This window comes from Lissotriton helveticus, chromosome 3_1 (genome assembly GCF_964261635.1).
Source record: "Lissotriton helveticus chromosome 3_1, aLisHel1.1, whole genome shotgun sequence".
Classification (NCBI taxonomy): Eukaryota; Metazoa; Chordata; class Amphibia; order Caudata; family Salamandridae; genus Lissotriton; species Lissotriton helveticus.
In genome coordinates this window covers 448,481,827-448,495,883 of record NC_136061.1, presented here as the reverse complement: position 1 = coordinate 448,495,883, position 14,057 = coordinate 448,481,827, and the positions used below count along the sequence as shown (strand labels likewise).

At 49.1% G+C, this 14,057-nt stretch overlaps 1 protein-coding gene across 1 annotated transcript in view; it reads left to right on the top strand.

Annotated features, from left to right (window-relative positions):
- Nucleotides 1-14,057, top strand: part of LOC144822599 (pleckstrin homology domain-containing family M member 3-like) — a 539,479-nt gene that overhangs the window by 468,099 nt on the left and 57,323 nt on the right. Inside the window, exon 7 of the mRNA XM_078680327.1 lies at nucleotides 12,479-12,636. Coding sequence (XP_078536453.1) covers nucleotides 12,479-12,636 — 158 coding nt within the window. The remainder of the gene's footprint in view (nucleotides 1-12,478; nucleotides 12,637-14,057) is intronic.

Here is a 14,057-nt window from a genome sequence, read left to right as displayed (position 1 = left end):
AGTTAGGTGGAAGAAGTCCGCTTCCACGGCCCCACAACGCCAGCAGCGAGAGTCAGCGATTAATCCAAGTTTAAATAGCTGAGCCGGTGTGCGGTACAGCCTATGTAGAAAATTAAAGTGGATTAACCTCAGTCTGTAGTTGGGAGACAGGTTCTCCAACTGAGTGCAGCTGAATGCCCATTGTTTGTCCGTTATGCTGAGTCCCGTCTCAACCTCCCATTTTGCTTTTGAATCGGGACGTATCCATGGTGCCGTATCTTGCGTTACTCTGTAGATCCTAGTGATCAATTTACGTGGAGATTTGATCGCTAATATGTTTTCCAACGCCGAAACCGTTGGCGGCACCATCGGGAACATCGGGTACCTGGCCCTGCATGCCGCTCTGAGCTGATAATATAGGAGCATCTCAGATGCTGTAGGGGCCGCTGAATCGCAGATGTTTCCCAGCTCTACGAAAGTGTAGTCTGGGTATAGATCACTAGCGACCTTAAGCCCGCATTTGCGTGCCCTTTCAGATATCGCCGCATCCAGCAGGGGACTCAGTAACGGATTACCACCAATCGGCATTGATGGAGCATACAGTTCAGCAACGCCCGCCCGTTTCGCTATGTTTTGCCAGGCCCATCGTGTTGTTTCAACTGTGTTCACATCTTCCGGCGAGCGTTTGTATTTTTGGTAGACTGTCATGGCCAAGGGGATGGGTGCCGACACGTCCTTCTCGATCGCCACATGAGGCTGGTATGGGATCGGGTGCTGCCAATAATGCAGATATTGAGCCTGAGCACAGTATGCGTACAGCTCAAAGTCCGGAGCCGCCAGTCCACCTTGTTTAAAGGGAAGAGTCAGTACCTTCCACTGGATTCTGGGCTGTTTGTCCGCCCATACTAAGTCCAAAACCGCGGAGCGTATACGCTGAAAAAAAGACATGGTAAGTGGCAGCGGTATGTTGGCAAATAAATATAAAAATTTCGGGAGTATAACCATTTTTGTTATGGCTATCCGGCCTATCATCGACAGTGGCAAAGTGACCCATTTTTTCACCTTCGTCTCGAGCCATTCCACTGCTCGCCCGTAGTTCAATAGCCATAGTTCCTGTATTGAGCGGCTGATATGGATCCCCAGGTATTTCACCTCCTCTGACACCCAGGTTATGGGGAACTCAGTACTGCATTGCACCGTACCGTCCGTCAACGGCAGTATCGTAGATTTAGACCAGTTGATGGTAATGCCCGTCAAACCACCATACCGCACCAGTTCGCGCATGAGGGGGTCCAGATTATCGGCCGGGTTCCGTACAAAAATTGTCATGTCATCGGCATATAGGGACACCAGTAGTCCCCTCGAAGTGAACCCAATACTACGCTGGGTATGGTGTTGTCTCAGTCTCGCCGCAAGGGGCTCTGTGGCGATGGCGAAGAGCAGCGGCGATAGGGGGCAGCCTTGCCTGGTTCCCCTAGAAATACTTATCGTCCGTGAAATCTGTCCGTTGACCTTCACCCGCGCCACAGGGCCATTGTATAATAGGCAAATTTTCTGAATAAAAAGTCTACTAAAGCCCATTCTCGTAAACAGCGCTTGTAAAAATTTCCATTCGAGCAAATCAAACGCCTTGGTGGCGTCTAGCAAGGCAGCGGCCGCTTGGACCCTCGGATCTAAGTAATGGAGCAGACCAAACAGTGTGCGCAGATTTTGCGAGGTCGATCTACCTGTCACGAATCCCGATTGATCCGACAGCGCTATTTGGGGCAGCATCGGTTTCAAACGTTCTGCCAGTAATTTAGCGTAGATCTTGGCATCCAAGTTTATCAGCGAGAGCGGTCTGTATGAATCAGGGCTCGTGGGGTCCTTGTCCGGTTTTAGTAGCGTGATTATCATGGCCTCACGGAGCGACGGGGGGAGGATCCCCGTTTCGATCGCTTCCATGTACAACTTATGTAACCGGGGGACCAGGATATCAGCGAACTCTTTATAGAAGGACGCTGTAAGACCATCCGGTCCCGGCGCTTTACCCGACGGCATACCAGCTATGATCGTCCGTATGTCATCCTGCGTTATCGGCAGGTCCATGTATTCACGTGCCCCGTTGTTAAACCACGCCAGTGCAATCGTGTCCAGGTATTCCGTTATCACTTCGTCCCCCGGCTGCAATTTAGAGGCGTAGAGGTCCTCATAATAGGCCGCCATAGTTTTTAATATATCATTTGGTGCCCTGATAGGCTCGCCAGTCGCATCCGTAAGTTCCAAAATGTATTCCGCACCCCTCGGCTTTCGAAGCAGCGCAGCCAGTGTCCTGCCCGGGCGGTCACCCTCCCCTTACCTCAGAGCCTGGGCGTACTTTCCTAAGAACTTCACCTCTCTGTCTGCCTCTTCCTGATACTTAGTGAGTGTCGCTCTGAATGTCGCCTGGGTCTGGGCAGTAGTCAATCTGGTGAGCTCAACCTCCAGAGTCGCCAATTCCTTTTCTAGTGCGTCTAGTGTGTTCCTAATGGACCGCAGTACTCCTATTTTCAGTGCCATGCAGTGTCCCCTTGTCACCGCCTTGCACGCCTCCCACAGTGTACCAGGCGATTCCACAGTCCCTTCATTGAATTCAAAAAATTCCTCTAATTTAATCCTCAGCTCTTCCCTGAATACCTGATCCAGGAGGGCCTGCGACGGAAATCGCCAGCTGAAGGGCTGTGCGTATTGTGCAGGTGTGGCCAATGTCACCACCACCGGAGCGTGGTCCGACAATGATCTCGGCAGATGTACCGCCGCCAGGACCGAGGCATGCAAGTCCCTGGACATCAACCAGTAGTCCAGCCGCGACCAGGCGGCCCTGTGTGCCGTAATGCAAGTGCCCTCTCGTGCCTGGGGGTGTAAATACCGCCATGAATCCACCAGGGACGCCTCTAGGATAATGCCCCCCAGCGCCTCAGCCGCCTTCGGGTGATGTTCCCGGGCTGCGCCCTGTCGATCTATCGCGTCAGATAGCACTACATTGAAATCACCCGCCCATAGTATTGCTGCCTCACCAAACGTACGGATTTTGTCCCAGAGAGTTTCATAGAAGACAGGGTTATCATCATTCGGGCCATAGACATTCACCAGCAATACCCGTGTTCCACACAACACGCCCAAAATCAAAACGTATCTGCCATCCGCATCTCTCAGCACTCGTTGTGTCACCCAGTGTAGGCCTCGCCGGATCAAGATAGCCACCCCTCTGGCATAGTTCGAGTATGGGGCATGCACCACTTCCCCCCATCTAGAGTGTTTTAGTTGTGGGGCGTCCATGGAACTCAGATGTGTTTCCTGGAGCATGCAAATATCCATCGTTTTCCGTGACAGGTAGGCATGGACCAATCTCGCCTTCCGCCTATCATTCATCCCCCTCACGTTCCAAGACATGCATGCTATGGACAGTGACCCAGGCTTCCCTCCCAAGGCAGTGGTTTCACCAAACGTCAAGCACTCTCTATCAGCCATAATGACATTAAAATGCGAAAGTGAAATCGGCTCGGCAGAGCACACGACATAATATCGTCATAGTACCAAGGCTCGCAGTCCATCTTTATCTTATCAGTGACTATCAAGCATAACATCTCCAGTGACTCATTATACACATAGCTTTTCCGAAGTAACAGTGCAAACCAAACATACCCAATTCCCATCCCTCCCACCCCACCCGCTCCAACCCCCCAAACAGGTCGTGCAGTCATTTCCCCCAGTACCAACCCAACAGAACCAAATATCAACAACAATATATGGTCGAACCATAGTTTGGGATACATCCCTCGGGGTACGCAGGTGTCTGCCTACTAACCCTGTGCTTTTGACAGGGCGATCGAGTGCGACTCTGCCTCCGTATGCTACAGGGCCTATTGCGCCCCAGGGTCGGCGGAGCAACGAGCATCTAGTGATTAAGAACTGGACCAGTCAATAGTAATGATAGCAATGCCCCGCAGAGGTGCGTAGCGCCCCACCACCCACAGTGGCAAGAATACTTTGTCCCACTCTATCCCAGGGGTCCCAGCAGCGCTTTAATACAGAAAACATGACACTGTTCAACATCACTTAGCTGGTCAGCGTCCCCTTGCTTGTCCGACTCGGTCTGCCCCCTCTGATCCTTGGCGAGTTGTTTGGCAAATTTCAGCGCCGCTTTGGCGTCCGTGAAGAAAGTGGGTTTACCTGGCCCCTGTACCCTCAGCTTCGCCGGGTAGATCAAGGAGTACTTTGTGCCAGTCTGTTGGAACACCTTCTTTGCGGGCAAAAATTCCCGCCGGGCAGATTGAACCTGGAGCGTGAAGTCAGGGTACATAGCAATCCGGTTCCCCTTGTATTGCAAATCTGCCACGTTGCGCGCCATCCGTAGTATTGTGTCCCTGTCCCTATAGTTCAGGATACGTGCAAGGATTGTCCGTGGTGGAGTTCCCGGCTTGGGCACTGGTCCTAGCGTGCGGTGCGCCCTTTCCACCAGGAACATCGGGGACAGTTCCGCTCCAAATAGATCTTTCAGCATCTGTTCAACGTATCGCTCCATATTTGCAATATCCGTCGATTCCGCCACGCCCGTGATTCGTACGTTGTTTCTTCTGGACCTAGCTTCCAAATCCTCATTCTTCATTTGGATCAGGGAGAGCACTTTGTCCATTCCTCGCAGCTTCTTGTCAAGGTCCGATTGGCACTCCTCTGTGTCCGTCACACGCGTTTCTAGCACCCCGACCACTCCTTCCTGCTTGTCCATTCTTCTAGTCATACTGTCCATCCTGGCAGCCAGGGCGTCCATCTTCCCATCGATGCCTTGCAGACTCGACTTGAGGTCTTGGGACATGGCCTTGATGTCGTCCGCCGGCAGTACTGGTCGGGCATCTTCCGATAGCTCCTGATCCCGCGTCTCATTGCACGTGGGCTTCTTGGTCGATTTTTCAAAGGCGATTTTGGGCTGCCTCGTGTCTGGCTTGCCCATGGCTTCGACTAGTTCCGACGGGTGTCCAACCACTGTCCAGGAAGGCCGTGTAACCAATTCTGGCAAGTTGAGTGGCGGCAGATACAGGGTCCGTAAGGCACTTGTCTAGTTTCTTTGCCAGGCGTCCGTAACTTGGTCCTGTGTGGGGGTCAAGCTCCTATGCCAGTAAGTAGGCGCACCGCAATAGCACCCTCCGGCACTGCGTTGTTCTATCACAGTGCCTCCAGGGCAGTAGGTCCATACCAGTCGGCACCCCCCACACGAAAGGAACAGTAGTGTAGTGCAGCGAGACACCACCAGCCGCTTCAGCCGTGATAGGACAAAATGGCGGCCTCCGGCAATCACCAGTATGCCCAAACAATGTCCACTGATGCAGTACCCAGAGTATCAGACTCTGTAGGGGCCTCTCACCACACAGCAGGTCAGCCGCTCATAATCCTCTCACCAGGTGGGACTCTGTCTCTCCGGCGGTGTCTTGGCGCCCTCACCGCGTCCTCCGCTATGCCTGCGCGTCGTCCAGCCCGCGTAGCGCGGCCTCCCACAGATATGCGCACGGGCGTCCGTATCCTCACCTATGGAGCGGGCGTGCGCTGTGTAATCTCTTGTGCCCGGCAGCGCTCACAGCAGTTAGGCTTGGCCAGCCAGTCTCCGACCCTGGCGGCTCCCGCAGGATGGGCCGAGCCGGGCACCCCCGCACTTCCGGTCGGCTCGCGTCCACTCAAGCTCCCGGCGTCACACGCCGCTTCAGGCCCCACCGCGCTGACAGATCGGGAAGGCGGCTCCGCCGCGGACCTGGTTTCAGGATCGTCGGACTTTCACTTGGCAGGGCGGGGAAGCCTCACACGCACACAGGGCACAACTCCCGAGCACCAGAGGCAGGTATGAGCGGATTGTCGGCGGATTAATTAACTCGATCGGCGGAGCTCACCACTCAGGCAGCCATTCCGCTCGGCAGCCAAGCCACGCCCCCCAATTGATTACATGTCTGAGTGGCCAGAAGAGAGCTTTGCAAACAGCTTTAATATGAACTCAGACATTTATATTTTTTCCTATTTTAATTTCTTTATTTGATGTCCGCAAGTTAAAACCTTCAAAAGATAACAATACAAGATAGAGGACTTCCGCAGACTTAAAAAAATAGTGAAGCATTACAAAGTACAAAATGTTATGAATCAAAACTCAATTACGTCTACAGGGTGCAATGACAAAAAAAACAGCACATCAATCACATTGTAGTGACTTGCTGCCGCTGACAAAAAAACAAGCCACATAAAAACAGGTATGTTTGTGAAAGAATAGCTGCAGGTACATCAAAGCAGGCTGTATGTGTTTAAAATGTTTGTCAGCAAGGAAAGGAAAAAGGCTTCTACAGACTTTTATTAAAAAAAGCAAAACATTACAGAGTGCATAGTGTCCATCAGGCGCGCAACACCCTTTGGAATCAAAATCAAAGGGCTTCACAACCCACTCCCCCATCCCTCCCCCGTCGTGCGTGGCAGCCCGGGCTCAGACGGCCCTCCGGGCACACACACAGCCGCACCCGAGCACTTCACAGGTCTTTAAAAGACTGTGTGCATGTTAATGGGGCTTTGATGTTGTGTCATCCCTTCCAAGAGCCCCTGCAGCTTCACTCTGCCTATTGCTTAAAGTTTCAGCCCCCCACCCGAAATTTTTTCTTAGCCCCCCCGAAAGGTGGCTCTAGTTGCGCCTCTGGTGTCCATAAACATAGTCACATCTACAGGGTAGTGGATCAGCTGATTTTCCACTGGGAAAGGGCAACTGAAAATTAATCATGCGGAGTCTAAAACAGGTCGCTAAAACAAACGATGTTTCAGCAGTCATTCAGTTTATGCAGAAAATTATTTCCAGGGAGACTTTTTCAAAGAAAATGGTAATGGACAATGGTACCCAATTGGTATCCTCTGACATGAAAAGACTTTTGAGAAACCATGGTATCAAGCATGTCACCAGTTCGCTGTAGCCTCACAGAAGTAATGGTTTGATGGAGCGATTCAGGTGAACATTAAAAGCTCAGTTACTATTCGTATTGGGAAGATGGATTGGAAAATGGTTGTGGAATACATGTTGTGGCTTATAGGACAACGCCTAATAGTTCCACTAGTGTATCACCTTTTGTCCTATTGAGAGGTTGGGTACCGGGTTAAAAAATGAACTGAGATTGCATAGATAGTTCAGAAATAAATGTGTCTCATTTATCCAAGGCTACTGATGTCAGAAAAAAGTACAAGGTGCATATGCAAGCCCACAGGTGAAATTGGATTCATGTGATGTTTCTGTGGGATGATGTGTTAGGAAAAGAAGTCTGGTTTAGGGCCTTATTATGTGTTTGGCGGTCTTGGAGCGTTCTGCCACGCCAGCGCCCCGCTCCAAGAGCGTCAAATCCATACTGTACCCGCCTGCCGGATTCTGACTGGAATCCAGGTCGGGCGGTCCTGCTGTTCTCACGGCAGTAACTTGCTAAGGATCTTTTGTGAGTCTTAGCAAGGGGCCGCAATGGGTATGCAATTGCACGTTCCTGCACGGCATGGACTTTTAAGTCCATGCCATGCAGGAACTGGGGGTGCATGCATACATACAGGGGGGCACACCAATCAATCAATCAGGACACTTGTAAAGAGCACTGCATACATTAGGGTCTCAAGGCGCTGGGGAGGAGGGTGCTGCTACTGGTCGAAGAGCCAGGTCTTGAGGAGTCTTCTGAAGGCCGGTAGGTCTTGGGTCTGCAGTAGGTTGGTGGATAGCATGTTCTAGGTCTTGTCAGCGAGGTGGGAGAAGGATCTGCCACCGGTGGTCATTCTTTGGATGCGGGGGACTGTGGCGAGGGCGAGGCTGGTGGATCAGAGCTGGGGGGGGGGTGTAGAAGCTGAGTCGTCTGTTGAGGTAAGCTGGGCCGGTGTTGTGGAGAGCTTTGTGCGTGTGGAGGAGGAGCTTGAAGGTTATCCTCTTGTTGATGGGGAGCCAGTTCAGGTCTCTCAGGTGGGGTGTGATGTGGTTGCGGCGGGGGATGTTGAGGATAAGGCGTGCCGAGGCCTTCTGGATTTGTTGCAGCCGTCTCAGGGGCTTGGCCGACGTTCCTGCGTAAAGGGCGTTTCCATAGTCCAGCCTGCTGGTGATGAGGGCTTGGGGGACTGTTTTCCTTGTTTCGGTGGGGATTCACTTGAAGATGCTGCGGAGTATTTGGAGGGTGTTGAAACAGGATGAGGAAACGGCATTGACCTGCTTGGTCATGGAGAGGGTGGTGTCAAGAATAACCCCTAGGTTGCGTTCGTGGTTGGTGGGTATCGGTGCTGTTCACAGTGCTGTCGCCCACCAGGAGTCTTCCCAGGCTGAGGGGGTGGGGCCGAGGATGGGGACCTCTGTCTTGTCTGAGTTCAGCTTCAGTCGGATGTTCTTCATTCATTCGGCGACGTCCTTCATTCCTTCGTGGTGGTTGGTTCTGGCGGTGTGAGGGTCTTTAGTGAGGGAGATGATCAGCTGGGTGTCGTTGACGTAGGAGATGATGTTATGGTCTTGCTGTCGGGCGACGTGGGCGAGGGGTGCCATGTAGATGTTGAACAGCGTCGGGTTGAGGGATGAGCCCTGGGGTATGCCGCAGATGATCTCGGTGGTCTTGGAGCGGAAGAGGGGGAGGCGGACTCTCAGAGTTCTGTCGGAGAGGAAGGATGTGATCCAGTCCAGGACTTTCCCTCGGATTCCGGCGTCGTGTAAGCGTGTTCCTAGTGTGTTGTGGCAGACCGTGTCGAAGGCGGCTCACAGGTCCAGGAGGATGAGGGCCGCTGTTTCTCCGTTGTCAAGCAGGGTCCTGATGTCATCGGTGGCGGTGATTAGGGCGGTTTCAGTGCTGTGGTTGCTGCGGAAACCGGACTGGGATGGGTCCAGGATGTTGTTCTCCTTGATGTAGTGGGTCAGTTGTTTGTTGATGATTTTCACGGTAACCTTCGCCAGGAACGGAAGCAGGGAGATGGGTCGGAAGTTCTTGAGGTCCTTGGGGTCCGCCTTGGGTTTCTTGAGTAAGGCGTTGATCTCGGCGTGCTTCCAGCTTTCCGGGAAGGTTGCTGTTTCGAAAAAGATGTTGACTGCTCTCCGGAGATGGGGTGCGATGGCTGTGCTGGCTTTGTTGAAGATGTGGTGAGGGCATGGGTCTAATGGTGATCCAGAGTGGATGGAGTTCATGATCTTGCTGGTGTCCTCGTCCATGCCCCCCCGCATGCATTCCCTGGCACAGAGCCAACAAGGGCCCCTGTAGGGCCCCCTTTATTTCCTCATGGCCACACTTTATTTATTTATTTATTTATTGTGGGTTTCTAAAGCGCTAGAATCGACTCCCGAAGGAGTATCTCTGCGCTGGGGAACCCGTCCTGGCTTTCCCTGTGAGAAGGTCCCTACTGGGTATCTCCAAGGTGAAACCAGGCATCCCCGGCGTATGTGGGGGGCCGTTGTGGAGACGAGGCAAGCTAATGCCCAGAGTTTCCGAGTGTGATCCCTGGTTAGAGTAGGCACCGAGGCGAGAATTATCGAGTCCGCTGACCCTGGTCCACGACCCTGCCGCGTCGGGGATAGAACCCTGGTCCCTGACCGTCTTCTGCTTCCGGGTCTGCCGCCTCTAACCAGTGAGCCACACCACTTCAAGGTCAAAACACAGAACGGACCAATTTTACACACTAACAGACTCCAGTCTTTATGCATTAATTTTGCCATCCTAAATTATGTATGCAAACATACATTTGGGCCCAATTCACAAAGGGCCTCTGCTCTCATGGCGGAGACCCCACAGTCATGGTGGGGAGCGGCCACACTGGTGACGGGGCCCCCGCAGTGGGTAACTGCAGTACTGAGGTCCCGCCATAACTGCGGGGCCTCCACCACCAGTGGGGAGGCCCTCTGTGCTTATGAATTTGATCGCTTAACTTATTTTTATTTTTCGTCTTTCAAATGAAATAAATGTGTTTTCTATGTAGTTTTCCAAAAGCATAAATGGAAAAAAAAGCAAACTTGCTACCCAAATCATTTTGCCCTGTGTAATACTCTAACCTTTTTTTATGAGCTTTTATTGTAGATTGATTTTAATGATATGTGATGAAGTAGTCCAGCCATAACATGCAGTGATATGCACACAGGCTTTTACAGAAATTGACTTTTTGAACTATACTACTAGTGAAATCACCCAAAGTACTACGGACCTCTCAAACTATAACACGTTTGAAACCAACTTTCACCATGATCACTTTAAGAGTAAGTTAGTGAAAAGGCCAACGTATTACTAAATAGGCCTTTGAAAAGTCTGTATTGCATCGTAGACGTGCTTACAGATTATGTTATTCTAACTTCTGGAATATCGATGCCACTTGATGCTGTATCAACCTTCCTGCTTTGAAACTACTGTGGATACAAATCAGCTGTTTAACTGATCCTGTGAGAGGATTTATTGTAACGATACAAATAAGATGGATTTTTTTAGTGTATGGACAACCCACGTAAGTGATCTTTAAGAATAATAAAGTGCAATGACGTAAGAGAGATTTGTGTGTTTTAGCCGGTATGCACAATACTTTTTTTAAAATGGGTTCCAGAGTTTGTTGTAAAGGAATGGAATGAAAAGATGAATCGGTTATTTAACAGGTTTTGATCTATTCATGTCTTGTATGATTGATGAATGCGTTCAGCGACAGTGTGCTGAAAAGGTTATGTTGATGTAATTAATCCTGTTGCAGCAAGATATCTTTGTCTCCGCTGCTTTTTGGCTGGATTTGCGCTGTAGAAATACTACATACATAGATACAAACATACATATATCTAATGGTCAAACGTTGAATAGTACATTTTCACCATTACCACCCAGGGGAATATTCATAAATGAATAAGGCACAATGTTGGCTTTTCCCATATTCCTGGGGAGCCTGGCAGAGTTCAAATGGTGTAAGTGAAAGAATAGCTTGGCAGGCGTCCAATTTCATGGAACCCTGAGATTTATATTTTTTTAAATATTCTGGTGTTCCTCTCCGCCGTGCCTAGATTCCACTGCTCTGTGTGATTATACAAGCACGCACATTCATCACACTAATCTCAACCCCTTGGATGGACACAGCAAGCGCATAGAGGTCCCCAGACACCTATTGAAACTCTTCTTGTGCTTAGGAGCTGATCGCTGTAGCTGTCCTGCTTTGCCAGTTCTCTGTGAAACAAGGTGTAGCACCCCAGCTCACCTCTAATGCGCGCTGAAGATGGCGTAATCTTATTCTGTAAATTACTTCACAATATAACCACTGTTATTTGTGGCTACCAGGTTCACCACCAGAGCACAAACACAATCCTTCTTTATAACTAATCCTCTTATGATAAAGGTAACCTGTCCCTCGGAGCTCTGGAGCTGTCATTCCAGCTGAAATGAAAGAAATTCCTGGCTGAACTCCCTTCATACTGATGTTTGCTGTAGGACTGCTTTCAAAGCGCCTGCCATGGTAAACCGCGGGCTGCAAATATTACATCTGCTGACTGTAAGGCGCCATATAAGGCATAGATTCCTTGTCATATATATTTTCTTATTGTTTAGTTTGGTCGTTTGTTTAGTGGCATGTCAGAATTACAAGGAGACGATCATGCCCCAATAAAATTCACTATTTAGTATTCCTAATATCACATAATTGTGGTGTGACAGCTGGGTGTAATAAGTCCCAGTGGTAACCATGGTTTAGCTCGATACATACCTTCTTGAATGCTCCACATATTTAGATTTCTCCTTCAGGGTCACTGCTACGAGTAGACAAGTACTGTCCCAGACAACATTGTATGAATCGTTTGCAATCCAGGCGTCATCTCAAAATGTACCAGGATAGTCATGCCCTGAGCTTTTTCTTTGTTTCACGTGCTAAATCCCCTATGTCGTGCCCGATCGAGCCTATTTGTGGACTATTCCTTACATTTTTTTTGCACACATGTGAGATAAATCCTATATTTCTCTGATTCTGGAACAATATTGGATAATGGAATAAACTAAACCAGCAGCACGGTTTACGGGTTCAGGTAAAGAGGTGGTAGTCGAATTTCTAGAGAAAATTGAAAAACATCTTTATCTGTGTAAAATCGTTAGTGATAGAAAAAGTGTTTTCAGACACAGATTATGCAAAACGTGTTATAAAATAAATGCCACTTTCAGCTCTACAACTTCTCTCTGTGCTTAGGGAAAACTGTAGACATGCTGCCTCTATCCTGTAATGTCATAGAATCTCTCCTGACGTCACCTGCCTCATTATAAAGAATTGGCTCTCATTAATTTCTCCAGAACTATATTTCTCATTTCTTCCATTCTTTTAAGCGAAACCTAAAGATTTTAAATATTTGTAGAAAATTGTAATAATAATAAAAATAATAATTTGTATTCTGAGCCGGATTTGAACTAAGAACACCGGGCTGAGAAAGAATGGCTTCCTGAGTCTTTGCCAAGTCCTTAATCCACGCAATCTCCCACAGGAATGTTGACACTTTGTTCGTTCTCTTCCTTGTCTTTTCCAGGTAGTTGACGGTAAATTGGCTCCTTTCCTGGGGAAGGCGATCAAGTTTGCCACCTCGCATGTGTACAACTGCAGCCTTTGTAGCCAAAAGGGTTTCATCTGTGAGATTTGCAACAACGGCGAAATTCTTTACCCCTTTGAGGACACGTCCACAAGCAGGTGTGGTATTAAAGATGGACGTTTGTAAATATGGCATGTGATCCTAAACCGATATGTTTGTGCTTTCTTGCAAATAGCAAATTAATAATCGCAATAAATTGTAATTCATGGTGCCATACATTACTGTTTTAGGAGACCAGCGGGTTAGCTAGGTGTATTTCATTGTGCCCCAAATTGCCTTTATATTGGATGGATTCTTGCCAATCACTAAATAGGTGATGATATTCCTATGCAATGTTTTACTGAACCAAGCTTTTCCTCCCTCTATTCTGTCCTTGTCGAAAGCCCAATCATATGTCTTGTTCTTCTGGATCACAAGGATTTTTTGGTATGGCCTACAGACTGCTTCCTGCTGTAATCAGGTGACAGCCTCTTCTGGACCATACTAAGAACCTATAGTGGTCTTCGTGCCTGCCCATTCCTTACAACTGGTTGGCTTTATTGTCACTCTAATTTGCTTGCTTCTTATTAGATGCCTTGCCTTCCTCTTCTTGTGTTTGTCCCTCCACTGGAGCATATCATCTTTACCATCATTTCGATTGGCTGACTTTGTAGCCTTCCTCTGCTCACATTTAGGTAACTACGTTTATCTTTTTCATTTAGATTTCAATGAGAGCGCATGTGTTCCTGCTGCTCCTCACAGTTATTTCACGTTGCTTCTCCTTCACCTGCCTGCCACTCACTCCAGTATTCCCTATGCCCACCCCTTGTCACCCTTAAAAATAAGTCTTTCAATTAAAATGTTTTTGGCAGCCCGGCGGCTGTCATTTGCTGCTTATCCACAGCTTACTACAAAGCCCTTTTGTCTGCTTCTTTTGCTCCCTCGCCCCACCTACCCCCACCCCATTGCTTGTCCCCTACCCGCCACCCACCCACTATCACCGGCCACCCTCCCTGTCCATTATGGAAGGCCTGGCCGCTGCCATTTGCTGGCAGACCGCTTTGCTTTTCTAGAAGACACTTTTGCGCTAATTACATTTTCTTTTTCATTATTTACAGAACCAAGTAGCATCCTCCAACTTGGTTTTTTTAATTTAAAAAGGGGTGTCCGGGTCATTCTGCAGACGTTCATGAAGTATGCATGCACACGGCATCACAAATACGCACTCAGAATGATGCGTCTGCCAACAAGACACAATTTTTATTTTCCACCATGGATATTTAACATTTTGTCAGATATTGACCAGGGCTGTTTAACACCAGTAACTAAGCAAAGGGGACAGCTCCTCCTTGGTCACAGGATGGAAGGTGATGAATGAATATAGAAGTAGAGGCAGGATGATGACTTGTGAGATTGGTAAAGATGTAAAGTTACAGGAGATAGAGTACCATATCAGGGATGACTGGCAGTTCCCTCTGCATAGCGTTTTCAGTCTGTCTGTAGTGCTGTACTCTGTTGACTATGCCATATTTTCTAAATC